The sequence below is a fragment of the Oreochromis niloticus genome, linkage group LG8 (assembly GCF_001858045.2).
Source record: "Oreochromis niloticus isolate F11D_XX linkage group LG8, O_niloticus_UMD_NMBU, whole genome shotgun sequence".
Taxonomy (NCBI): Eukaryota; Metazoa; Chordata; class Actinopteri; order Cichliformes; family Cichlidae; genus Oreochromis; species Oreochromis niloticus.
The window spans coordinates 17,414,791-17,442,669 of NC_031973.2; the positions used below are offsets into that span (position 1 = coordinate 17,414,791).

At 36.5% G+C, this 27,879-nt stretch overlaps 1 protein-coding gene across 3 annotated transcripts; it reads left to right on the forward strand.

Annotated features, from left to right (window-relative positions):
• Positions 1 to 1,462: 1,462 nt before the first annotated feature.
• LOC100708312 (integrin alpha-M) lies at positions 1,463 to 27,264 on the forward strand. 3 transcript variants are annotated; one of them, XM_025909569.1, is made up of 31 exons: positions 1,463 to 1,514; positions 2,357 to 2,458; positions 3,478 to 3,580; positions 3,772 to 3,875; positions 4,164 to 4,234; positions 4,775 to 4,889; positions 11,908 to 12,035; positions 12,120 to 12,265; positions 12,562 to 12,712; positions 13,167 to 13,317; positions 13,538 to 13,611; positions 13,775 to 13,895; positions 14,021 to 14,160; positions 14,337 to 14,483; positions 14,573 to 14,785; positions 14,884 to 15,017; positions 18,521 to 18,663; positions 18,784 to 18,947; positions 19,058 to 19,183; positions 19,920 to 19,993; positions 20,354 to 20,510; positions 20,599 to 20,697; positions 20,817 to 20,896; positions 20,987 to 21,073; positions 21,158 to 21,227; positions 23,183 to 23,281; positions 23,392 to 23,472; positions 23,588 to 23,698; positions 25,877 to 25,990; positions 26,070 to 26,192; positions 26,361 to 27,264. In XM_025909569.1, the coding sequence occupies exons 1-31, from the start codon at positions 1,478 to 1,480 to the stop codon at positions 26,457 to 26,459; spliced, it is 3,564 nt and encodes a 1,187-aa protein (XP_025765354.1). In that variant the 5' UTR covers positions 1,463 to 1,477; the 3' UTR covers positions 26,460 to 27,264. The 3 variants fall into 3 exon arrangements, with proteins under 3 accessions (XP_025765354.1, XP_019218190.1, XP_025765355.1); XM_019362645.2 differs by having other exon boundaries at positions 20,369 to 20,510; XM_025909570.1 differs by having other exon boundaries at positions 12,171 to 12,265.
• Positions 27,265 to 27,879: the final 615 nt, after the last annotated feature.

A 27,879-nucleotide genomic window follows, 5' to 3' on the forward strand; every position in this document is an offset into this window, starting at 1 on the left:
CTTACGGATTGAATTAAACGTTAAAAATCCTCAAGTGTAATATTTCTGTGTAAATATCTCATATTACGAGTGAAACGCATACGGTGCGGCCTGTACAAGTACAAAATTGATTTTCTTTCTAAAATTAGAGCATGCGGCTTTTAATCACGTGCGCTCTGTAGTCCGGGAATTACGGTATGCATTAAGAAATGTATTTATTTTAATATATTTGTGACATTGTTATATGTGTTGCATTGGTTTAAAAGTTTTATGTTATTGATTACAACATAACACTAACTGTCACTGAACTAATTTTATTTACAGGCATTTTTAACATGCATGAACATATCGCTAACTTTAAACACTTTTACATGGATATTTATTTGATGGCAATAAAGTAAATAACGATAACAATTAAACAAGAATATTTCTAATATGCCAACCATATTTAAAAAAGGAAAAACAATATTTACAGTTGTTTATACAGGATTAACCCGAGTGACCCGTTCTTGGACCGTTTCTTTAACAACTGTAATAGATTACAGGAAGTCTCTGGCACTGACCTCACAGCCCATTGTTCCTTCAGTGGGCTGGTTTCAGTCATTATGCAAATGTACTGTTTATAAGGTTTGGGGAAACCTGCAGTCAGCTTAGACTGAAGAAGTCACTTGGATGAGTGACGAAACGTTTCTCCCACAAAACGCTACGTCCAGATGAACAGATTCAACTTTTGGAGAAGTCTCTGGCAGTGTTGCTGAATCTGCCGAAGCAAGATCAGACATGCTGGACGGGGTGCTGCAACTGAGACCTGCCGTTTGGCGAATGGAGAATCGCACAGGGTGGTCTGCAAAGAGAGCTTTAGGATGCTTCCTCCCACTGCATCATCCATCCATCCATGGGGTTTGCAGGGTTGGCTCAATCGACGGCTGCCACACCACTAAGATGTTTTCAGAAATATGCAAGCAGGGGAATGGTAGATGCTATATTACTCCTAGTATAATACTCGTAACTAAACAGTTTGATAAGTGCTATGTAAAAAAAGAAACCAAAAGATTAGATTCTATAAGTTTCAAAGACATTTAGTTTATATATTTCATATAATACAGTAAATGTGTACGAATCACGAATAATTCAGTTACTGAAATTATCCATAAAATTAGCTTTTAATGTACACGCATTTAATTCCTAAATGCGTGTACATTAAAGAAAATTATTTTACCTGGATATGATTGTCTCTGATGAGCCTAAGGTACAAAGCATGCCGGCGATAAAGTTTTTCTTGTCTTCTTGTTTTTTCAATAAAGTTTCTATGGGAAAAAAGGGGGGCCACAGCCGCTCACTTCCTGCCTATCCGTCCGTCGAAGGATACTACCCACGTCACGTAGCTACCTTCGGACCATCCTTCCCCTGAACACAGCACCATTTGTCGGCCGCATTTGGAGGACTCTTCGAATTGGGACACCCTTCTTTGCGTCGCTGTGACGTAATTGGTCTACAAATGCGCACTCCGGAGCGTGCGGCCCGAGACAGAGCTAGTGAGTTACACTAGCAAACTAAGTTTACTAGCTAAACTTCATCATTGTTGTTGGCTAAAGGGACTCAGCGCATGGCTGTAGTGTATTCTCAGATACATCAAACGGAGACGAAACAATAAAATTGACGCCAGTTAAAGTCAAACAAATTATACAAAATAAAGATTTTCTCTATTTCTGTCGATCATGTCAAACATGAACTGTCCACCACAGCTGTAGCTGCTTATGTAGTGAGTGCTAGGTGCTAACAGAAACCGCGCGTCGTATACTAGATCGTCATTTAACAGCCTTGCATTTCGGTCTTCGCGGCCTTCGTAGGACCCGGTTACGTAGACCGGGTCCTTCGGAGGATGCAGCCCGAGTTTGTCCAAGCTGTTTCCAATGTGTTCCCACTTCCTCGATCATCCTCCTGTAACGCGTCAGTTTTCTCTTGGGCGTGATCGGTGCGTCTGTGTTTCTTCCGCGAATCAATCCTTGTTTTTCCAAGGGCTTTTTTTTTTTAGTGTTCCGGGTTCTTGTTTATTAATTCTACATTTCCAAGTATAGTAATCCCACGGCCTGTTTTTCCGTTTGTTTTGTTACCCAGTTTTGTTCATGTTCTCTAAACTGCCTAAATAAACGCCACGACCTTAGTTAAATTCTGTTCAGTCTTCTGTGGTCTGCGTTTGGGTGCTCACATAAAAATGCACACGATCTGCCTTCACCAAGGGATCGTAGCGAACATGTAGTATCAAAGAGACAGTGTTGTGTTGTTAGTACTGTATTTACTTCTACCTGAGAGCTCCTTTAACTGACCGTCTTAGCTTTGAGAAGCTGCTTTTTGAGTTCTGCAGTTTTGGTTTCAGCTCCTCTCACACTATCAGCAGAAGCAAGTTCACACTCATCTGTCTTTTTCCTTGGGATTAAAACAATGGACTGGATAATCATTGCTACCTTATTCTTGTCAGGTAAGACAAATTGGTACCTTCAGATTTATTCTATCGTTTTGTAATTATTAATATCTGTAAACAAGGTGATGATGTGATTTTAATGAAAGCCGTGTTTCTGGTAAATACAGCACAGAAACATTTTAAATAAACAAGTGTTGTGAGTGGTATTAAAATCTTTGTAATGCTCATTCTGTTATCCCCGGTGAACGAAATTACCCACTAAAATGTGTGATGAGCTCAGTCATCTTCTGACTGTAAAAACAGCTTCATTACTAAAATGTTTTTATTGGTTTTTCTGTTATAGAAATGTACTGAGTGAAAAGGTATTTCATAAGTATGACTATAGTCATTATAAACAAAATTAAATTCGTGATTATTAACCCAAAACAAACTGTGGAACTGGACATAAAATAATCATTTTATGTTTATGCAGTCATTATATATACCTGCTTGTTTGTTGAGGCCTACAGAAAACGTGAGGCTTACTTACTGACACTGTATTCTGGCACTGCACCCAACTTTTCCTGCTGGTGGTTATATTTTATATTTAATGTAAATAGCATATGCAAGAGTGAATTAATGCTAAGGGGATCCTATGGGAGTCTTTTATTTAACTCTTGTTGAAGCAATGACAAGAAACAGAAGTTGAGTCTCATGTCTCATGCTGATGAGGTATGAATAATAAATAATTTTATATTCTGGAAACTACGAAATAATGAAGCTGCTGCTGTTGTTGTTGAACACCGCAGCATGCAGAAAAAAAAGAAACTAAAAAAGTTAGCATTATACAGTGTCATACTGACTGCTTTTAACATCTAAAAAAGGAAGACTTTGTTTAACAGTGACTTTGGTGCTTCATAGTGGTAATGAAAGAAACCTATAGCCAAGAAAAGAATTAAATCTACTCAATCGACCAAATTAGTTGTTTCTTACTTTTATACTGCATATACACGATTATAATTAGAGATGCTATAATTATAATCCTTTACAGTGGCTCTAAATGAGATTATTGATGTTCTTCCTTCTTTGATTCTTAGTGTTAAATGCTGCACTTTGTTTCAATATTGATCCTGTGGCTTGGAAGACCCTGAGTAACTCTGCTGCTGGTTTTGGCTACCAGGTGGTGCAAAGACAATCAGAGTAAGCTAAAACTTGCACTGTTATCTTGAATGTTGAATGTTAACCAACAAGATTGTTTAAGATTACTGCTGTTATTTGAACTACCACCTCTGTTATGCCCCACAGCAATAAGTAAACATACAATACTTGTAGTTTATGCAACCAAAGTTTGCTCTCTAGACTAACATCATTGTCTGTATTTATTTTCCTAGTTTGCTCATCAGTGCTCCACTGGAACAGTATTCACAAAATGGAAGGGGAGAAATATTTAGGTGCAGCACCTCTGCCCAAAACTGCCAAAATATACAATTGCAAGGTAGGTAACCACTAATTTTTAAACGTCTTCACGGGATGTTCTACTGTATAATTCTTGCAGTAAGTATTTTGCTATCAAATAATTGCCAAAGGGATGTTAACACTGTCGTGTTTATCTCTTGTTCACAGTATAAAGTTAATGCAGCTTTTGATAGTTATGTCAAATAGGGAAGCGTTTTATTTATTATTTATTTTTATCTTATGATGCTTTTCAGTCATTAGTTTCACTTGTTTTCTTCCTTTCTTTTTTTATGATCATTTTAACAAATATCAAATGCTTTCAATGCAGCACCAGGTTTTGCAGTCAACATGTCTCTTGGTTTGACAATGAAAAGTGATCCTACAGCACAAAACACTGTGGTGAGTTTACAAACTGCGGATCATAATCCTGTCTCCTTTTTGTCTCAGAGATTTTATAATGAGAAAATTCATAGTCATTCCATGACAAATCTGTTTGCCTCTTAGCTGCCCCCCACAGAATCACTTGATGTTTTGGGTACAATAACTTTGCCATATTTAAATCATGAAAATGTTTACCTTTATACTTTTGAAATTTTCCCCCTAAATTATAACTACTTACAAACGACACAGGACAAATACATGGATGTATAATGTATTGAGGAAATTAAGGGGGCTCTTTAATGCTGGAAAAATAATTGTGTTTAAAAAAAGGATTAAAAGGACACATTTCTGTACTTTCTATACTTTGAGGACTTTCAACATGGAACATTTTATAGTAATGAGGTAAAATTGGCATGGTTTCTTTAAACAGATTAAATTTAAAAAAAAATCATCAGATTCTGAGAATGATTTTTTTTTATTTACATTTTTTTGTGATGTTTGATCATATATGGAAAGAACCACTGACATGAATGATAACTTGACTTTGTCTCCTTTCAGGTGTGTGGTCCAACCATTCCAAAGGACTGCAAAAGTATCACCATGTACAATGGTGTGTGCTTTCAGATAGACCCTTCTAATACATTTGGACCACCTGTACCTTCTTCCCTTGAAGGTAACGGTAAATTTAATTTGTATGTAATTTTATGTACACATAATCGTTAGTCCTAGTGCCTTATTAACAAAACAAAAAAAAAAAACAAGCTCCAAAAAACAAATCTCTGTGCTTGTATGATCTCTCAATCTTAATTAGAAATAATTTACAATAATTACATAATTATCACAAAATTGTGATACTCACATAATTCAAATCCACATCAAAATAAAGCTTTGATGTAAAGGGTTTTTTCCCCTGATAAGTCTTGATGCATGCTCAATCATCCAGGTAAGTAAATCCCCAAAAGCTGATTCTGTAGCAATGAACAGAATCAACTTTCGAGGGTTTCCTCATAAGTCTTACTTCAATCTGTTTATTAAATAACCTCTGATAGCGCCGCCCAAGGAGCTTTTCTGGAGTGATTAGTCCTTAGTCCAGAGGTGGTAAGACATTCTTCAGACATTCTTTACTTAAGGACAAGTCCAGTTACCTGTGTGTGTGTGTGTGTGTGTGTGTGTGTGTATTATGTTGAAAAAAAATTACATTGATTATGTTGCAGGTCATTTTTTCCCGTTCTGTGTCAATCCAATCAGAACTTTCAAAAAACAGCAGCAAAACAATAGCAACTTTATTTTCCATTAGATAAAAATTTAGAACACAGACATACAACACACTTTGAATTTCCATAACTATTTTTAAGAACAATTTAGTAAAAGTATTTCCTTCTTAACAAACACATTTCTTTGGAACAGATTTTCTCAGTTTTTCAATGTTCAACATTTTCAGTGTTGTCCACATGATGGACAGAGTGTAACTTTGTGCTTTCTTTAGATGTGCTTCTTGCATTTCTCACCAAAAGTGGTTGTTGTAATGTCCTTTCTTGAGGGACAGACCTGGCATCTTTTCCGTTTCTTTACACCTTTATCCAGTGGATCCACTGCAGATTGGTTGGATGGTGCACACTTGACCTTTTCAATGAGAGTGACAAGACTTTTGCTCAGTTCTTCCAGGAAAAGCCAACGTCGGAACAATTTGCCGGCATTCCAATGTTGGTTGATTTCAGTCCACAGGACATAGGCATTGTAAGCAGACACATTCAAAATGTTGTAGAAAATTACCAAGGGCCAACGAGCTTTCTTGAGCTGGCAGCTGTATGTCGCTGTGACTTTGTCAAGATTGTCTACTCCTCCTTTGGTGGAGTTGTAGTCTAGGATCATTTGTGGTTTTTTGTCTTCTCTTGTGCTCAGAGATGCATCTGTGTGCATTGTGCTCATGACAAGAACATTCTTGTCGGCTTGTTGGGCATATACTGTCGGAAAGGACAGCGACCCCTGAATGGGACAAGGCGCTCATCAACAGTAACGTGGGGACCAGGGTTGTACAACAAAGGTAGAATTTCCACCCATTTATCCCATACATCTCTGATTGCAGCAAGTTTGTCTCTTTCACGTCGACTAGCTCTGGTTTCGTGGTTGTCAAATTGGATCATACGAGATATCTTGAGAAATGTCTCCAAAGACAATGCTGCTCGAAAGATTGGCATTCCATTCTCTTCATTCCATAGACTTGCAGTTGCTTCTCCCTTGGACCTGTATACTCCAGCTAATATCAGAATTCCAATATAAGCATGCAAGTCAGTCTGATCCAGTGACTTCCATTTCTCTTGAAATACACGCCTCCCCTCCAAGTTACTCATGTCCAGTACAGTCCTCTCTATTGGAGGGGATATGAAGAGCTGAAATGCTGATTGAATATCATCAACTCGTGTGACGGCAAATCTTGTAGGACCAGGAGTCATTTTGATGACATTACAAGATGACAGCCTGCCTTGACTTCGGTGTGGTGATAATGACCATTTTATATTACCATCTTTAGATGTCCATGTCTCCTCTGTGGATAATGATTGCTGCATTCCTTGGTTTTCATTTGATGTAGAGATGGCGGCACACTCCTCCTCAGAATCCTCCTCCTCGTCTAAAAATTGGCAGTCTGGATCATCAATAACATTGTCCTCGGCCTCTGAAAGATCCTCTGTCTCTGAAACATCTTCTTCTTCATCACTATCCCAGTTGAAAAGGAGTGATAAAGCTTCATTAGCCGTCAACCTTCTGGAGCTCATTTTTGGTGTGTTGAAATAACAAGAGAACAGTGACAAGAATAGGGGAGAGAAAGTTTCTCGCATACACACCTGGGTCTGAATGTATGTTCAGAGGGAGTCAAAACAAAGTACACCAAAGAGAAATGTTTATTTTGGATCTGAACAGCTTTTTACTTACATAAAAGTGTGTGGGTCAAAATGACCCACACCATCATCTTTGTATACAAAAACTGCAAAGACCTTCTAGGACACTTCAAAGTGTCTATATTTTACACACCAGTTCATGACCCCAAATAAGGAAAAGTCATAAACTTTCATGAAGAAAAAGAAAGGATGACCGGTACTTGGGTCAACACAAAAACTGGAATGGGTCAAATTGACCCTTAACATAATAAAAAGGTTAAAAAAAAAAAAAAAAACTCTTTACAGTAAGAAACGTCTTTACTCAAGTAAAAAGTGCAGGTTCTGAAATGTACCTCTTTTTTTATGCAAAGATAACCAAACCCTCTGAAATATTGATATAATAATAAATCAAATCAAATCAAATCACCTTTATTGTCACGTCACATGTGCAGGTACACCGGTACAGTACATGCGAGTAAAATTCTTGTGTGCGAGCTTCACAAGCAACAGAGTTGTGCAAAATACAATAATGTGCAACAAGCAAAATATAAAAATGGTTAATCTAAAAAGTAATAAATATATGTACCATATATAAAGGTATATACATTACTGAATGTGTATACTAAATATGTTTTTCTACGTGTGTGTGTGTGTGTGTGTGTGTGTGTGTGAGTGTGTATATACATGTTTTACAAATGAAATAGAGTAAACAATAAAATAAGAGATATAAAATATACAGAGGTTGGTATGTGCAAAACAGTGGTATTTATATACAGTATGGAGTGCATAATGTTGAAGTTCCAGTAGTGAGGGTGAGGTGTCTATGACGTGTTCAGCAGTCTGATGGCCTGGTGGAAAAAGCGGTCTCTCAGTCTGCTGGTTCGATAATATAATAATAATAATAATAATAATAATAATAATCATAATAACAACAATAATAGTAATTAGGGATGCACCGGGGCCGATACTGTAAAATGTGTGTGTACTCATACTCGTAAAAGTTAACCGATACCATGAACCGATACTAACTTATTTCATTAGTCAGAGGGTGGCTGGTCATTTCTGTTGTAGTTTTTTAGATTGGCCACTAGGGGGACATCCCGTGCTAAACAGGCACAGGGTTAGGCGAGTGAGACTGGCGGCTCCAGATAAAAAAGAGAAACTGGAGGCTGCTGTAGCTAGGCTAAACAAAATGTCAGAAGTGTGGACCACAACAGCCAACTTTAACTCAGGTTTTGGAAAAGTGATGAAAAATGTCAAGAGAAAATCCACTGGCAGTTAAATTAACAGAGGCTCTGACTCATTTTATTTCTCTGGATGACCAGCCAATGCCGGTCGTGGAAAACATAGGATTGAACCGTCTTCTCAGCATACTTGAGCCGCGATATGAAATTCCCAGCCGCCCATACTTCAGGGAGATAATGGTGCCAAAAGTTTCTGAAGAGGTAAAGACAAGCAGTGTGTGCGCGATGTCATTCCTCAGTGTAACGGCACAGTGGACTGATGATCCACGGGTAGATGAGGAGTTTGTTCGTCAATGCCAAAATACTTTCGTTATTTTGTTTGTTTGTTTACAATATGGACACTCTGCAATAATTTAAAAGTTTATTTTATTCTCAAACCTAATTTATATTTATTTTATTCCAAACAGAAGTGTTTATTTATTATTCTGAAAGCTCGAGACAGTGGCCAATAGTTCAGTGATATTTTGTTAAATTACAATGTGGATACTCCGCAATAATTTAACAGAAGTGCTTATTTTTCACTTGAAATTTTTCTGTGGTCATTTTTATTAAGAATAAAATAAAACCTGTCTTCCAATTCATTGCATTTGTGTGTGTGTGTGTGTGTGTGGTAGAAGTATCGTTTTTTGTACTCAGTATCGGCAAGTACTCAGATCCAAGTATCGGTATCGTACCGGTTTGAATAAATTGGTATCGTTGCATCCCTAATAATAATAATAATAATAATAATAATAATAATAATAATAATGATGATGATGATGATGATGATGATGATGATGATAATAATAAATGAATGAATAAGATTCTAAGATCTGTTGTAGTGGCTCAGTGGCATTCCCTGGACTGACATTATTCTTGTCTATCTTTATACTAGACCAGGGGTCTGCAACCTTTTACACCCAAAGAGCCATTTGGACCCGGTTTCCACGCAAAAGAAAACACTGGGAGCCGCAAATACTTTTTGACATCTAAAATGAAGATAACACTGTATATATTGTTTTTTATCTTTATGCTTTGTGTGAACAACTAAGGTGAGCTGCTTATGAAATCCATGAAGTGCTACAGAGAAAATTAAATTGTGTTTATGTAATCAACACATTTTGAACTCTTAAAGAAATATAACAAAAGGAAAGACACCCAGCTGAACTAAAATGATCCATGTAGCAAACAAAAACTGTTGTCAGCCGCCACCCTTATATCTCCTTTGGGCTTTTGGAGCCTTGACCTGACTTTTAAAAAATAATTTGAAAAAAGCACTATGCTGCTGAAAAATGAAAAATAGATATTTGCAAAATTCTGCCTAAATATGTATTTTACCTGGTTAATGCGTGCGGCGGGGCGTGGTTTGCAGCGCCGCTGCAGGGGAGGCGGACGCACCTGAGCGACACCCGCAATCACGCCTCGCTGCCTTTACGTCTGCGCTATCTCTGCTGTTGTGTTGTTGGTGGTGTATGTCGGGCTGTGAGCTGAAAAGCTACAGCCGGCTGTATGCGTACAGCAACCGTGTGTGAAAAGTGCTCAATAAAGAGATTCTCAAAAGCATGCTCATGGAAACATCGTCGGGTCTGCCGTGATTTGTTTACAATAGGACTTCTGCTCCTGAACCTCTGTGCACAGAGTCCGCAAATCGGGGATATACGAAGTCAGTTTACGCAGGACTGTAAGCTGTCATCTGTCAGGCGTGAACGGTGTTTGTCTTTAACATAGTTCACGGTGGAGAACAGCTGCTGACATAATGTGGATCCGAAGATCCATAATTGGCCTACCTGGGGTTGAAAGTCTCGATAAATGCATGGCGTTTCGGCGGGTATACCGGCTTCCGCGAGTGTGACGCTTATTTTGAGCGATGAAAAAATAATAGAATATAATTTTATTTTTATATTTCAATATCACAATAATCTTCCAATTTAGAACTACGAGTTAAAAAGAACTAACATAAATAAAATACACTTCATCTAAATACTTCTAATTTATTTGCCCAAACCAGGCGGAGCCGCAGTATAAGGACTAAAGAGCCGCGGGTTGCCGACCCCTGTACTAGACAGTATAAAATTGCTATAATGATTGAATTCAGCGACTAAATCTAAGCTAAAATGCAAATGAATCTATATGAACATTGATGTAACCTAAGTCTGACCATGAGCTCCACAGCCACTGTGTATCAGTCCAACACAGGGCTATACTGTCAGTTCACCACAGTACAACAAGCTAGCCTGTTTATGCTTCATAAAACTACCCAGTATTTAAATACAACATTTGAATAACACAAAGTAAGAATACAGTTGGTTTTACAGGATGTTTTGCAATATGAAAATACATAATTAAAACACAAGTGTCACTAAGCAGTCCTTATGTTTAAATGTAAACTCTCTTCTTCATCTCCTGAGTCCATCTCTGAGTGAGTTATCTTATACTATAAATATACTGTGGAAAGTACAGTTATTTGTACAACAATGTAGGAAGTAAAAGTAAAAATTTGTCAGAAAAATAAATGCTCAATTAAAGTTGGTAAGATACCTGAAAATAAAGTTATGAATATTTGTGAAGAAAAGCGTCTGGACTTCTTAGAGTTGCTTGAAGATGTTTCACCTCTCATCCGAGAAGCTTCTTCAGTTCTAAGGTCAAATGGCCGAGAGTCCCAGATTTAAACCCAGTGGGAGTATCCCCCCAAGGAGGGACAAAGGACCCCCTGGTGATCCTCTAATCACATGCGCCAAGGTGTGAAAGCGGGTGTGGGACCTAATCAGCCAAGGTTAGGCCATTTGACCTTAGAACTGAAGAAGCTTCTCGGATGAGAGGTGAAACGTCTTCAAGCAACTTAAAGAAGTCCAGACGCTTTTCTTTGCAAACTCCTTTGACTACGATGACCTGGATGAGTGAGAACCTTCACAGAAATATTTGTGAATATTTATTTATGAAATATTTGTACTTTGTTACTTTCCACCTCTCCCCTTATGACATCAACACCAAAATTTGTAGCTGTCTCCACCATTTTTCAAATCCCTGCAGATCAACTGAAATCAGCTGATTGTAGCCATGCTGCCTATGATTGTAACACAAATGTACAGGAAGAAAAAAAGCTCACCTGATGCTTTGTTTTTCTGATCCTATATCTTGCAGATATTTTAAGAACCTTTGTAACACATGTAACAACATAACTGTAACTGCAGTGTGATTATTATATATTGAATTTAGTAATCAGATGAGTTACAAAATTTGGCATGCTATATTTCTGCAATATGAAGCAATTTAATGTACACTACATGTACAATGTGCAAATGTACAAAATCACTCTCAAGTACCAAAAAAATAAATTAAAAAAATTAAGGCTTTTATTTTACTTAAATCAACTTTAGTAAAATCTCTATAAGCATTTATGGATCATTACATTTATTCACAAAGTACATACCCTCTCAATTTACATCAAGGAGAGGTTTGTCTAGTATGTAGTATTCATAGTAGATTTACTGAAAGGTCCAGAATCCTTTTGTTTGCATGATTAAAGTCTGAAGAAAAATGATAAAATTAAACCCATAAAAATAATTTCATTTTAAATCCATGTCTTTGATAGTGTGCCCGGCGCAAGTAGACATTGCCTTTCTGTTGGATGGTTCAGGAAGTGTATCTCAAGGAGACTTTCGGAGAATGAAGATGTTTGTGAAAGATCTAATCCAGTCATTTCTCTCAATTGATGCACAGGTGAGACAGAATAATTGCATTATTTCCAATTTAGCTTCACAATTCATGACAGTTTTAAATATTATTTCTTCCTTTTTTTTGCAGTTTTCTGTTTCCCAGTTCTCACTTTTACCGCAGGTTCATTTTTATTTTAAGAAATTTTCCTCATCTGGATCAATTGAGACTGACATTGATGGAATATCTCAGCAGAGGGGAGCCGCTTACACAGCTAAGGCCATCAGACATCTTGTGTAAGGGGTGTCATGATATTACTGAAGCACTAAAATTAACTCATTGTCAAGACTGTTCAGATGATTTCTTTCTGTGAATCTGACCACACTAAGTACTGTGTGGACTGACTAATGCCAGATCTTCAAAAGAGATAATGTACATAGACGTGTCCTCTGAAGGCTAAATTACAATACCAGCAGAGCTGCATCAAGAATGAGACCTGGTGAAATACTAATAACATCTGCAATTTACCCCATGAGCACAAGATGTGTTGAAATTTGCTTTTTTCTTTTTTCTTTTTTTTGGGGGGGGGCAGGGAAAATGTTTTCACATCACACGGAAGGTCCAGACCGAATGTGAAGAAGGTCTTGATAGTAATTACTGATGGAGAATCTCAGGATCGGACTGATCTGGGAGGTGCAGCACAGCTAGCAGAGAGTAAAAACATTGTTCGATTTGCTATTGGTGTAAGTCCTTCCATCATTTCATCTTGCAGAATGTGGAGTTGCACACTGATAATGTGTTTTGGTCAGTTGTCAGACTACAGTTATATGATGCTATGCTAATTGGAGAATAAAGAAGTAATAGCTCAGTTGTCAGTGACCCCACTGTGTAATTTTATGTAGTCTGCTACTTAATTGTTAAGTTGCTTCAAAATGTTCCATTTTGAAATAATACAGTCAATCATGGATTTTATAGAAGGGAAAAAAGTGACTCATTATTGTACAAATTATTTGAAATACTGTGAAAAATGCAATTATTGCCAGTTTGGGAAGCTTTTTAGAGCATGAGATAAATGTTAATGTGGATTGGGTTCGAAGTTCGTAATATAATGCCTCTCTATAAATTTCATTATAAGGGGGTGAAAAGTTTAATAACGGTATTTTATGAACTCAAGTATATTTTTCCCAACAACCCTAGGTGGGAAACGCATTTACTCAGCACGCAGCAAAACGAGAACTGGACACCATTGCATCGTCTCCCTCAGACAAACATGTGTTTCAAGTGAAGAATTTCAATGCAATTGAAATAATAAGACTGAATCTGCAGGAAAAAATTTTTTCAGTTGAAGGTACAAACAAACGTATTATTATGATTTGGAAAAATTCCTGTAATTGCTACAACAATTAAAATTTATTACATATTAAATGCTCCATTGAGTTGCTCCCTCATCTATATGATTATTATGATTATTATTGCTACTTGAAACATAATCAAAGAATGAACTTGTGAAGTGAAGTGGAGTTTTATTATATTTGTTTTATCTTTTATCATCTCACTTATTTTGACAGGATCTCAAACCAGTGGAGAGTCACTGAAAATGGAAATGTCTCAAGAGGGATTCAGTGCAGTTTATGTGCCTGAGGTAATTAAAACTACCTGAAACTCACCAGACAGTCTAGTCATAGAAAAAGAGATTCACATGTGCCCGTGTGCCACTTTTTATGATCTAAAAGCAAACATACAGTTAAACAGTTAAATCAGTTTAATAAATTATATATAAATTGTATTTTCTGTCTGCACTGTAGGGAATTCAGATGTCTATTGTTGGTGCAAACCAGTGGAAGGGAGGCTACGTGCAATACACAACAGGAGGCCAGAAGCTGAAAACATATGAGGACATGTCTTTGGAGCCTGACAGTTATCTTGGTAAGAATATTACAGTTTTATCAATCTAACTCATACACATGTATTCAGGCATACTTTTGCAAAATGGACAAAATTTAAAAGGAGGAGTCTTAAACTGTCTTTCTCTTTGACTTGCTAAATTCTAGGTTACTCCATGGCAACTGCTAAAACCCAAACTGGTTCACTGACAATTGTTGGTGCTCCAAGATATAAACACAGAGGAGTTGTGGTCGCTATTAACAGACAAAGCTTTGAAAACCAAAAGATTGAGCCCCTTTCATCACAGGTATGTATCAAACCTAGACATATCTGAATGTTCTCTGAAAATTGTGAACTATATATAAATTATTTTCTGAAATTAACATCTTCACGAAACTTAAAGACGTTAAGTCACTTTCTTTCCAAGCTCTTTAGATTTCCTTTATGTGATTCTTTTCATTTAATAATGTGTTCCTTACACAGTATCAGACTGGTGAATATTTCGGGGCAGAGGTGTGTACCGTGGACATAAATAATGATGACATCACTGATCTAATCTTCATATCAGCCCCAATGTACATGGAGCCTGATAGAGAGGGAAGAGTTTATGTTTGCAGATTAACTGATTTGGTAAATCAGTTTTATCTACTGCAATGAAATTAATGAATTAGTTTGTCTATATTTTAATGACCATAAAATATTCACTCTCCTCCTTTTAGTTTGTGGAGTGTAATTTTGATGATCCATTAGTACTAAGAGGACATGCAGCTGTCAAAGGAAGGTTCGGCTCTTCTCTTGCTGTACTGCCTGATCTAAACTCAGATGGATTCAGGGATTTGGCAGTTGGAGCACCTTTGGAGAATAATGGTGAAGGCAGCATCTACATATTCCACAGTGAAGGAGGAGGAAGGATCAGTCCTACTTACTCACAGGTACACAGCATCAAAGAACTCGCAAATATTATTAAATGCATCTATTATGCAAAGCCACACTATGCAGAGTGATTAATAAAATATGTCGATGTACGCAGAGAATTACTGGCTCTGAGGTCCAGTCAGGACTGAAGTTCTTCGGTCTATCGATCAGTCAGTCGTCTTTTGACCAGAGTGGTGATAAACTTCCTGACTTAGCGGTGGGTTCAAAGGGCACAGTTGTTTTACTGAGGTAAGTCCAAGATAGTCCAGTCAGTAATGTTGTGTATCATATTTCTACCATTTTTATTAATGTGAAACCCTAATGATTGCATTTGTGTGCAAAAGTTTTGGTCAGTTTGAAAAGTCCTTATTATATGAATAGTGCATTTGTTTTATATAACCATGGAAGTATTCATAATAAGAGATTTAGGACTTTTAATTGAATACATATATAGGGTAAAACAGGTATCTATCAAATCATATTACTGGAGGTTTATTTTAGGTTTATTTTATTTTATGTTTAAAGCCTTACTGCTCATTAGAAAAATACTCTTGTTCCCACTTATCTTATGTATATATATATATATATGTATATATATATATATATATATATATATATATGTATATATATATATATATATATGTATATGTATATGTATATGTATATATATATGTATATATATATGTATATGTATATGTATATATATATGTATATGTATATGTATATATATATATATATGTATATGTATATGTATATATATATATATATATATATATATGTATATATATGTATATATATGTATATATGTATATATATGTATATATATATGTGTGTATATATATATATATATATATATATATATATATATATATTGATTGATTTTATTGATTAGCATTTAAATATCTCAGTGAATACAGAATACAAAATAAAGATTACCACAAAGCAAAAAATCATGAGACAAGGCTAATCAAAGGTATTGGCTGAAGCATTTGCTTATTATGCCAACCCTTTTAACAAAAAATCTTTTGCATGCAGCTCCTGTACACAGGGCTCGAAGCAAAGAATAAAACAAAGCAAAAACAAACAAACAAACAAACAAAAAAACTTTCCACCTTAGATAACTACATCAAAGCAAAACAATCAAGAGTTTCAGAATTATTATTTTTGCTCTTTTCATTCTTGATTAATATATTTTTCTAATACTCTATTTTTAAACATGTTTTTAAACAAGGAAAATGAACTACACCTTTTTAAATCACTGTCATAACTATTCCACAGGTTAACTCCTCTAACAGAAACACATCTCTGCTTTATGTTTGTCCTTATCTTGTTTTTTTTAAAGACATCTGTTCCCCTTAAGTCATATTGACTCTCTCTGACTTTAAACAGCTTCTGAATACTGCGGCAAAGCAAGTTATTTTGTGCTTTATACATTATCTGTGCCATTTTATATTCGACTAAATCATAAAATTTTAGGGTATTCAGATTAATAAACAAAATGTTAGTTGGTTCTATATAGTTTGATTGATTTATAATTCTTATAGCTCTTTTTTGTAACTTGAAAATAGGAAGAGTATTTGTTTTATATGCATTACCCCATATCTCCAGACAATAAGTCATATATGGAAGCAGCAGAGAACAATAAAGTGTGTATAATGATTTTTTGTTCAGGACATGCTTTGTTTTGTAGAGAATAGCAATGGTTTTTGACATTTTTGTTGTCACATGATTTATATGAGGCTTCCAGCTCAGCTTATCATCAATTATCACTCCAAGAAATTTATTTTCATACACTCTTTCAATTTCAATTCCATTAACCCTGATTTTAGATACATTTTTCATTTGTTTAGTGCCAAAAATAATCAATTTTGTTTTCTTTATATTTAACGATAACTTATTTACATCAAACCAGTTTTTTAATATATTTAACTCCTTTTCCACTGTAGTCAGAAGCTGTTCTAGGTTTTTACCTGAGCAATACAGAGTGGTATCATCAGCAAACAATACACATTTTAACAGTTTGGAAACACTACATATGTCATTTATATATAATATGAATAATTTAGGGCCCAGCACAGAGCCCTGAGGAACACCACAAGTTACCTTCAACTGCTTAGATTTTACATTATTGATTTCAACATATTGATATCTGTCATCCAGGTAACTTTTCATCCACTTATATGCTATCCCTCTTATGCCATATCTCTCTAGTTTATTCATTAATATAGAATGATCAATTGTATCAAACGCCTTTTGTAAGTCTATAAAAACACCAACAGTATATTCCTTATTATCTATTGCATTAGATATCCCTTCTACAAGTTCCATCACTGCCATCGAAGTGGACCTTTTCACTCTAAAGCCATATTGGTAATCACTTAGGAGATTATGCTTCTCAATATATTTATCAAGTCTATTAACAAATAACTTTTCTAAAATTTTTGAGAACTGTGGGAGTAGTGATATTGGCCTGTAATTGGTAAACTGACATCTCTCTCCGTTTTTATGGATTGGAATAACTTTTGCTATTTTCATTTGTGAGGGAAACACACCAGTTCGAAAGGACAGATTACAAATGTATGCGAAAGGTTGCACTATATATTCTATGATACTCTTAACTAACATCATGTCAATACCAAAACAGTCGGTGGACTTTTTATTTTTAAATGTCTTCACAATGTTAATTATTTCTCTATGAGTTACAGCACCAATAAACATGGAGGACACATTCTGAGTAATATGTTTATTTAGGTCGTTATTATTTCTTGACTCTGGAATTTCTTTTGCTAAATTAAAGCCAACATTTACAAAGAAATCATTAAATTCATTTACAATGTCTTTAGTTTTATCAAGCACAATATCTTTATCTTTTTTAAAATAGTCTGGATAATTCTTATTTTTTGAGCCCTTTTTGATTATGCTATTTAATATCCTCCATGTTTCTTGTGTGTTACTTCTATTTTGCTCCAGTAATGTGTGGTAATATTCTTTCTTACTTGTTCTTATAATATTTACTAATCTATTTTTATATAACTTGTACTTTATCTCAGCATCTTTTGTCCTCTATTTTATGAATCTCTTATATAGATTATTTTTCTTTTTACATGCATCTTCTATCCCCTTTGTGACCCATGGCTTATTTGATCTGTGATGCTTTCTAGCGATTTTCATTAAAGGACAATGTTTTTCATATAGTGAAATTACAGTTGATAGGAATGCATCATATGCACTACTTGAATCTTCATTTGCAAAAACCTCATTCCAATTGTGTTCCTTTAAGTCCACCTGGAGGGCAGCAATGGCTCTTGTTGTTCTATGTCGTATCATATCAAATGTTTGATTCTTTTTTTTAGTTTTAATCCCAAAATAATTTTGAAAAATTGCAAAAACAGGAAGATGATCGCTTATATCAGTTATAAGAAGTCCACCTACTATTTCATGGTTATCTTACCACCAGATGAGAAATGCTCTGCTGACTGAAGAAGCAATAAATTAGCACTAGGCTTCATTACTTCAAAGTAATGATCTCTGTGCAGAAATGGAAATGCCTGCAGTATCCAGATTTTATAAAACAGTATGTAGTTCAGGCGTTTCTGATCATATCTGACCTTTGAGAGCTAATGTTTTTGATAGAACTAGATTACACAAGTCTTTTCTTAATTCAGGTCAGAACACCAGATTTGAAAAACAATTGTTAATTTGGTACTACTTAAAACCCAAATGTGGTTCTCCTTTGTTTTCCTACATTCCAGATCAAGACCCATAGTAATGGTGAAAGCTGAGGTGTCATTCAGCCCAGTCCAAATCCCTACACAGAATGTAGACTGCTCAAAACCATTGGAGAACACAGCTAACATCTGCTTTACTATGAGTTCAATATCTACAGTCAACACAGGTTCATTATTTTCTTCAATTTTCTAAACCAGAAAGCCAAATGCATCAGTTATTTTTATTTATTTATTTTTTTACTTTTTTGTTGTTGTATACATTTCTAACATCAAACTTTGATTTCCAGAGTTTGATGCTCAAGCAAGCATTCATTATACTTTAACACTGGATGCCACTCGCAAACCTCCAAACAACCGAGCTTATGTCAGTGGGAAACAACGAGAGGAGTCCGGCTCAGTTACAGTTGAATCAACTGGCAAACTGTGCTCAACCGTCACATTCTTCATTGAGGTAAAACCAAATAACAACAGTAAAAAACTAATACAACTAATAAAGTTCAGTTTCTATTTTTCATTTAAGAATCCTCTAACATGGATCCTACTACTGCCCTCTTCTTGCAGGCCTGTCCAGAGGATGCACTCAATGCACTTTCCAATGAGCTGAAATTTACATTTGATGGTTTACCCTCAACCACACAACTCAGACCAAGTCTCGCCCCACAGGCTCAAACAACAACCATTTATCCTGTAAGTAATCCTGGAAAAAAAACCACAATGACATTTTAACTGGGCAGCTTAGCCTAGTCTTTATGAAGTGAACACAAAACAACTAACCAATACCTCTGGAGAGCTTTGTACTGCTGTTGTGCCTCCAAATCCAAATTAATTATAAATGGCCTGTATTTGTATAGCACTTTACTTAATCCCTATGGACACTTTACACTATATTCAGTCATCCACCCATTCACACACTGGTGATGGCAAGCTACATTGTAGCCACAGCTGCCCTGGGGCGCACTGACAGAGGTGAGGCTGCCGGACACTGGCGCCACCGGGCCCTCTGACCACCACCAGTAGGCAACAGGTGAAGTGTCTTGCCCAGGGACACAACGAATGAGACTGTCGGAACCAGGGCTCGAACCGGCAACCTTCTGATTACAAGACAAAATGCCAACTCTTGAGCCTGGATCGCCCCCACAGTGCTGCACATAAAACAAAGAAGATCTTGACCATAGAAGAAGCCTCAGTTGTTAAAAACCTGATTAAACAGAATTAATCTGTTTGTCCTGTTTCGTCCATTTTCACACCAAGATCATGCCCCCTGGATCCTTAACATAAGGATGTCAATGCTACTGCTAATGACTACATTAGCAGTACTTTTATCATGTCATGAAATTATGAGCTATCTCTGTGATATCATTTCTTTCAACCTATAGAAAGTTTTAATTTAGTCTGTAAATATAAATTTTGCCCTTTTCCACAGTTAGAGTTTGAGATCAACTGTGGCTCTGACAACAAATGTGTTGACCACCTGAAAGTGGATTTCAACTTTACCAGGTGAGGAACAGTTACAAAACTTAAGCTTTGCTTGTGTGTCTCGTTTTTTTCAAATGTGTTATTATTTACTTGTCATTTAACTTGTCCTTATACAACCATCATTAATATTTTGGAAACTGGTGACACTCAGTTTTTATTTGTGTTTTGTGCTAACCAGAAAATATTAGATTGTTAACTGATTGAAAAGGGATGGTAAAAATATTTTCTCATTTAGCATCATTATCTTAGAACAGCCATTTTTACTGTACTGTGAGCTGAAAATTTGCATGGTTTATCAAAGCTCAAAGTACATTATATTTGGTATACTGTGACATTAGTATGGCTGTAGTCTTGTTTTGTTTTCCCTTTATTCTCATCCAGCTTCATACTCTACAGATCCTCAGAGGTTAAAGTGGGCATTGATGAGCTTTTGAATGTCACAGTCACAGTGGAGAACAGAGGAGAAAACTCCTACAACAGTCATGTTATTCTCACGTACCCAGCTGGACTCTCCTACAGAAAGTTCACGAGTTGGCAGGTAAGGCATCAGGATCTAGTCTGTATCAGTTCATCACTGATCTGCTGCTCTTACAATGCAACTGTCAGTCATTTTGTTCTTAATAAAGGGAAGAATTGAATGCAACTCTTTGGACAGTGAAGATGGTTTATCACGAGGAAGGACGGATTGCACTATTGACAAGCCAATTTTCAAGAGCAAAACTAAGGTTTGTTTTGTGTTTTTTTTTTTGTGTTTGTTTTTAATCTTTCTCGTGTCTTTTTTCCCTCAGTTTTGCAAAGCTTAAAGACAAAGATTATTCATTATGATCTCTTTCATTCAATTAAGGCTTTCTTCACTGTCTCCTATGGGATTGACACAAACAGTCAACTTGAGAGGGAGATCTTTGTTACTGCAAATGCCACCAGGTACTGTTGTATGGTTCCTTTGGTCCAGGTACCCCTCATTTATGCCATATCCTACAGTACAGTACAAATAATATGAATTATTCTTTTTAGTGGAAATCAGGAGCATGCCACTACAAGTGAACTCTACAAAAAGAAATCGATTGATGTGAAATACAGCATTTTTATGACATTTGAAAGGTACGTGTTCATCCACTTGAAATAATAAAAATATATATCATTTAGAAATTAAAAAATGTTTACTTATATGTATTTAATATTTAGCTCCCACAGCTACAACGATTTCACATTTGGGATAAATGACTTGCAAACACCAGTCCAACAATCAGTTAAGGTCAGCTATAATTTCTGCATATACTGGTATTTTTTAAAAGCTAATTGTATTATTTAGACGTAACTACAGGGTGGGCCATTTATATGGATACACCATAATAAAATGGGAATGGTTAGTGATATTAAAGTCGTGTTTGTAGCACATTAGTGTATGTGAGGAGGCCATTTAGAAGTCGGCCATCTTGGATACAACTTTTGTTTTTTCAATAGGAAGAGGACCATGTGACACATCAAACTTATTGGTAATGTCACAAGAAAAACAATGGTGTGCTTGGTTTCAATGTAACTTTATTCTTTCATGAGTTATTTACAAGTTTCTGACCACTTATAAAATGTGTTCACTAAGATAAGATAAGATAACCTTTATTAGTCCCACACGTGGGAAATTTGTTTTGTCACAGCAGGAAGTGGACAGTGCAAAAGTTATGAAGCAAAAATTAGAATAAAATAAAATAAGAATAAATACAGTACACAACTGTACAGAATAGAATAAAATAAAATACTATATACAGTAGAATAAAATAGAATAAAATATACAATAAGATAAAAATAGAATACAAATGATATATACAACGTGCTGCCCATTGTGTTGGATTGTCAATGCAACCCTCTTCTCCCACTCTTCACACACTGATAGCAACACCACAGGAGAAATGCCAGCACAGGCATCCAGTATCCGTAGTTTCAGGTGCTGCACATCTCGTATCTTCACACCATGGACAATTGCCTTCAGATGACCCCAAAGATAAAAGTCTAAGAGGGTCAGATCGGGAGACCTTGGGGGCCATTCAACTGGCCCACGACAACCAATCCATTTTCCAGGAAACTGTTCATCTAGGAATGCTCGGACCTGGCACCCATAATGTGGTGGTGCACCATCTTGCTGGAAAAACTCAGGGAATGTGCCAGCTTCAGTGCATAAAGACAGAAACACATCATCATGTAGCAATTTCAAATATCCAGTGGCCTTGAGGTTTCCATTGATGAAGAATGGACCCACTATCGTTGTACCCCATATACCACACCAAACCATCACTTTTGTTGTTCCAACAGTCTTGGAGGGATCCATCCAATGTGGGTTAGTGTCAGACCAATAGCGGTGGTTTTGTTTGTTAACTTCACCATTCACATAAAAGTTTGCCTCATCACGGAACAAAATCTTCTGCGTGAACTGAGGGTCCTGTTCCAATTTTTGTTTTGCCCATTCTGCAAATTCTGTACGCCGATCTGGGTCATCCTCGTTGAGATGCTGCAGTAGCTGGAGTTTGTAAGGGTGCCATTTGTGAGTAGCTAATATCCGCCGAAGGGATGTTCGACTAATGCCACTCTCCAGTGACATGCGGTGAGTGCTACGCTGTGGGCTCTTGCTGAATGAAGCTAGGACAGCCACTGATGTTTCTTCATTAGTGACAGTTTTCTTGTGTCCACATTTTGGCAAATCCAACAAGGAACCAGTTTCACGAAACTTAGCAAGCAGTTTGCTAACTGTAGCATGGGACATGGGTGGTCTCGTAGGGTGTCTTGCATTGAAATCTGCTGCAATGACCCGGTTACTGCGTTCACCAGATATCAACACAATTTCGATCCGCTCCTCACGTGTTAACCTCTTCGACATGTCAATGGCTGTGAACAAACAGAAACTTGTAAATAACTCATGAAAGAATAAAGTTACATTGAAACCAAGCACACCATTGTTTTTCTTGTGACATTACCAATAAGTTTGATGTGTCACATGGCCCTCTTCCTATTGAAAAGACAAAAGTTGTATCCAAGATGGCCGACTTTTAAATGGCCACCATGGTCACCACCCATCTTGAGGAGTTTGCCCCCTCACACATACTAATGTGCCACAAACAGGACTTTAATGTCACCAACCATTCCCATGTTATTACGGTGTATCCATATAAATGGCCCACCCTGTATAATACTTGGTTATACTTTTGCTCTCTCATTTAGGTTATAAATGATATCAGAGCACTTAATTTCACTGTGGTGATCAGGGTTCCTGTGAGGCTTGGTGAAAAAGAGATTTGGTTGAATTTGAGCAGCCTACAGGTAATATATATGTCAGAAGATTTTTCTACTAACTCCAAAAAAGGCTTTGATATGGACCCGTGTGACAGAATTGAGAAAAATGAAGCTCAAATAAATCAAATGTGTTTCAGATTTCAGGCTGTCAGAGAGGAGATGATGAAGAACCAGGTGTCAGGAATTTTGTTGAAAGCATACAAAAAAATAAAACTGTGGTAAGTAAGCTTTTGCATTTGAGCTGTCTACATGAAATCTAATTGTAGATTAAAAATTCACATTACACTGGATCACAGCTTATGTTGCATTTGGTCTTCTTCAAATCATCCACAGGACTGCTCTGTAGCCATGTGCAGGGTGTTCAAGTGCAGCACATTTATGGGAAGACTGCAGAGTAGGACATATGAAATTTCTGCCAACCTCACTTCAGGATGGATAGAGCAGGTAATTGAGCAGCAGAATTTGTATTTAATCAGTCTTGATTCATCACACAAGAAAATTTGCCCCAAAGCGCAAATGTTTCTTGTTTTTTATTTCAAAGGGTTTTAGTGGTTGACAGAATAAATGATACTGTGGCGAGCTCAGACACGGAGGAGACAGAGGTTTCTTGGGAGCACAGCCATTTATTTAAATCTGCCAGGAGCACTGCCGCTACCAAACTGCTCCGCGCGGCAACCACAACAACAACACAAAATGGCGCTCTCTCACCCGGAAACACACAGTTGCAGAGAGAGCGTCACCTGTAACCATGGCAACAGAACATAAATGTCAATAACAGAACCCCGAACAACCCTGGCCCGCTACAATACACATGGACATGATTATTGTAAACTCAAGCTCTTTCAATTCATGAAAAAACCCCAAAAACATTTAAGCTGCATTTCAGTGCAAAACAAAGAAAAGAAATTACATGCCTGTCCAATATTGGGCAGACTTAAAAATAAAGTGTTATTTTAAGGTACTTTAAGTACATTTTCAAAATGGTATTGTCTTTAAATAATAATAACAAATTCAACATAAAGTGCAGTTTTTCTTCTTTAAAAAAATAAGGCAGAAACATAAAAGGTTATTTGAACAGCTTCACCTTTAAACTCTGATAAACCTTAGCCAACATTATTTTGTACATTAGGCTAAGAAAGTGTGATCATCAAACATTTTACTGCAAAAAATAATAAACTCATTGGACTCACAATACCTCTATACTTATCTACTGTCCGTTTCTTTCAGCCTGTTACTTAGACAAACTAGCCCAGAGGCTCCAGGCGTGGTATGAATAATAATTTTTTTTAAAAAGGACATTGCTAGACTAGAAAATATGATGAAGCATATCTTCCCTTGGCTTCACCTGCACAAGTGCGAAGGTAGGTCCCCCCTGCAGAATTTGTTTTCCCTGCATCGGGAGCACGCTCTGGGCTCTCCAAATTACAGACAAACAGTATCCCACATTGTTGATTTTTTTTGTTCACAAACCCTTCTTATAATGACAAACTACTCCTGAAATTTTGGCGAGGTTAGCTGTTCATACTGTACAGTTACCGTGAGATACAAATAATATCCTGCCGTAATTTGTTCCCCCTGTCCAAATCATGGACAAACAGTATACCACAGTTGTTTATGTTTTTGAACCCATTTTGCACAGAGAAGCAGTTTTTGAAAAATGATAGCAATGTTGAATATTATCACACAGGTAAAAACAACTGCATGTAAAATAATTACACCATGACGCCTCTGCCTTTCTAAGTGGAGGGACAGTAACAGCGTGTGTATATGTAAACTTTTAAAAAAGATGGTAAGTTTAACAGTAGCAGTATTTTTTTCTCTATCCACCATTGTAGAAATTCATCTCATGTAAACAATAATGTGATGTTGCGTGATGAACTCTGTATTCCTTGTTCACAAGAAATGCAAGCTGATCTCCAGCTTGACCGGAGTTTTTAAAAATCTCAGTTTTTAGTGATTCATGCTGTTTATGTGTGGACGAAAGGCCAAAATGCATAGAAAAAGCTGTGAAAAGCTTCGTTTTCAAAAATACCCACTTAGGTGTGGACATAGCGTAAAAGAGTTAATAGTTTATTTTATTGCAACCTGTAATTTATTGCAGTTTTCTCATATTTGCTTATTGTTTACAAAAGGGTTGCGCAATGGAGTTATATGGGTGTGTTGGAGGGTGTGTGTGTGTGTGTGTGTGTGTGTGTTACACAGGGCTTCCTCATCAGAATCTGTAGCACATTTTCTAACCCCCTATCTTCTACCACTGATAGTGGTCTACAGTCTAGAGCAATCCATTTTGCAAGCGAATTTTGCCCGATGTTGACGTATTAATTTTGGTCCTGAAGCCAGTCATTTAATCAAGTTTGAGCTGCCGACACCTTTTGTTAGTACTTGATCTGCTAGCGCTAACAGCTGCCCCAATTTCTGTGCTTGGTGCAACATGTTTAGCATTTAGATGGTAAGGTTTGAAGTGCTTTGGTGGTATGCAACACATTAAATTCCCACCCCTAATTAATATGTTTTGCAACTTTTCCTGAATATGCACTAGTAATATGGTTAAATCTTTAGATAGAATTTTCCTCTTATATCAAACAATTTAGGCTCATTGCCTATTCATATTTTTTGTCTTAGATTGGACTTCAGTCTGCCAAATTCCTTTTGATCAGCACAGCCACTCTGGAAACTGACAAAAACCAGTACATCTACTTTCCAGCAGGGTCTGACAACAATTCTTCTGTTCGCAAGGCAAGTACATATTACTTTAACTTAATTCAGTTATTTAGGATGTGACATCTCATCCACATTCTGTCACCTTACCTCTCAGATTATAGCCGAGGTAGAAGTGTATCCTCAGCCAGATTTCACCAAAGCGATCATTGGAGGATGCCTGGGAGGATGCCTGGGAGGGCTGGCTTTTCTGGCTTTACTCACTACTGGCCTGTATAAGGTGAAAAACTCTTTTTACACTTTTTCAATTAATTACACTGCTTTAAAATGTTTTTGGTGACCTTGCCCAGTTACTATATTTATTTATGTAACTTGGTTGTATTCAATCATTTTTACTGCAACTCTGTCATATGTTTGGTGCATTTTATGTTTTTCATTACATTCCCAGGGTGGATTTTTCAAGAGTAAATACAAACAGATGATGAGTGAAAATCCACAATATGGACCAGTTCCACAGATGGATGCAGGAGCACCCCCAACAGAATAATAAAGATCACATTGGTAGTTGCATCTATATGAAAGCTATAGGCCCTCCTGATATTTTTAGGGGTGTAGAAATGTTGACGCTAGAACATTTGATTCGTGAAAGAAAAACCAGCTGGCTGTCTAAAATCACCCCCTAAGTTATTCATTATTACACTATATTGCCAAAAATATTCATGATCTGCCATGTGCACATTGCGCTGTGCCATGGTGTGCATAATTTGTCAGTATAGAGAACACATCTACATTGCTTTAGAATCCAGTGGTGGTGTGCTGTATCCGATGGATCCGATGCTTTGCATTGCGATTGGTGAAGTAAGACTTGGCTGCAGCTGCTCAGCCATGGTAACCCAATGTATTAAGCTGAATAAGCAGAAAAATACAATTGCCAATCGACTGCTTAAATCCCACACGTGCACATGAAGGCAAAACATTACAAGCAGAGAAAAAGTCTGTATACTTAAATAAATCACGCAAAACTAAATATAGTGAACTACTTGAGCAGATGTAATGATTTTGAACAGGTCCTTTGAAGCATTATGGTAGGAACTTTGTTCTTGTAAAGTGACTTTTTTTATTATTTGAAGACTCTTAACTGATTCTCTACAATGAAACCTTTTTGTGTTTACATTTCTGCAAACATATTTTTTTAAAGAATTTGTTGTATGGTGAAAAGAAGCTTTTTTTTTATCATTACGTACTGTAACATGTATGGAATACAATATATATACTTACAAGCACTTGTTTAAAAAAATAAAGAAAGAAACGTGACTTGCTTTCTTGGGAATAAATAGCAGCATATGTAATTATTCAGCTTTGTGTTGTGAATCTGTATACTCACATTATAGTCTTATTGTTAAAAATGTCCTATAAAAGTGATAAGATTAAGATTTTCCTCAGTTTACCAGAGTATCAGCAGTTCTTTTAATACATATGAATAGCAGTTCATTAAGAGTGTTCACAGCTGTCAGTCCATTGTCCATTTCCATTATGAAAGTATGTCAAACACCCTTAACAAATAAGGACGAAGAAGATCATGTTAACAGCAGTATTGGAGAGTAACGGAATACAAGCACCGGCGTTACATATTTAAAATACAAAATATGAGTAACTTTCTTCCGTTACAGTTACCATTTAAATAGGTGGTAATCCAAATATAGCTACTTTGCTGAAATAAATAGAATACACGGCAGTCATTTCCTGTTTCAGATGTTAGGCTATCCCCTCTCTATGCCTTCTCCAATTGTGTTGACTGAATACAACCAGGTGCAGTTTTAGCTCAGTTGGGTGAGCATGTAGCCATGTGTTTGTTAAGCCTCCTGTTAATGTTGGTGGCGTCAGTTACACAATGGACCCAGAGCCAGCAGTGCATAGCCAGGAATGCATTCCCAACACCATTTCATAAGAAGAATGGGAATTGCGAA

What these genes read in the sequence shown, in the direction of transcription:
- LOC100708312 (XM_025909569.1), top strand. Translation starts at nt 1,478, where the DNA reads ATGCGCACTCCGGAGCGTGCGGCCCGAGACAGAGCTA. An exon ending in GTGCAGTTTATGTGCCTGAG is followed by an intron (nt 13,612 to 13,774) that starts GTAATTAAAACT and finishes TCTGCACTGTAG; the next exon opens with GGAATTCAGATGTCTATTGT. An exon ending in TACAAAAAAATAAAACTGTG is followed by an intron (nt 23,473 to 23,587) that starts GTAAGTAAGCTT and finishes AATCATCCACAG; the next exon opens with GACTGCTCTGTAGCCATGTG.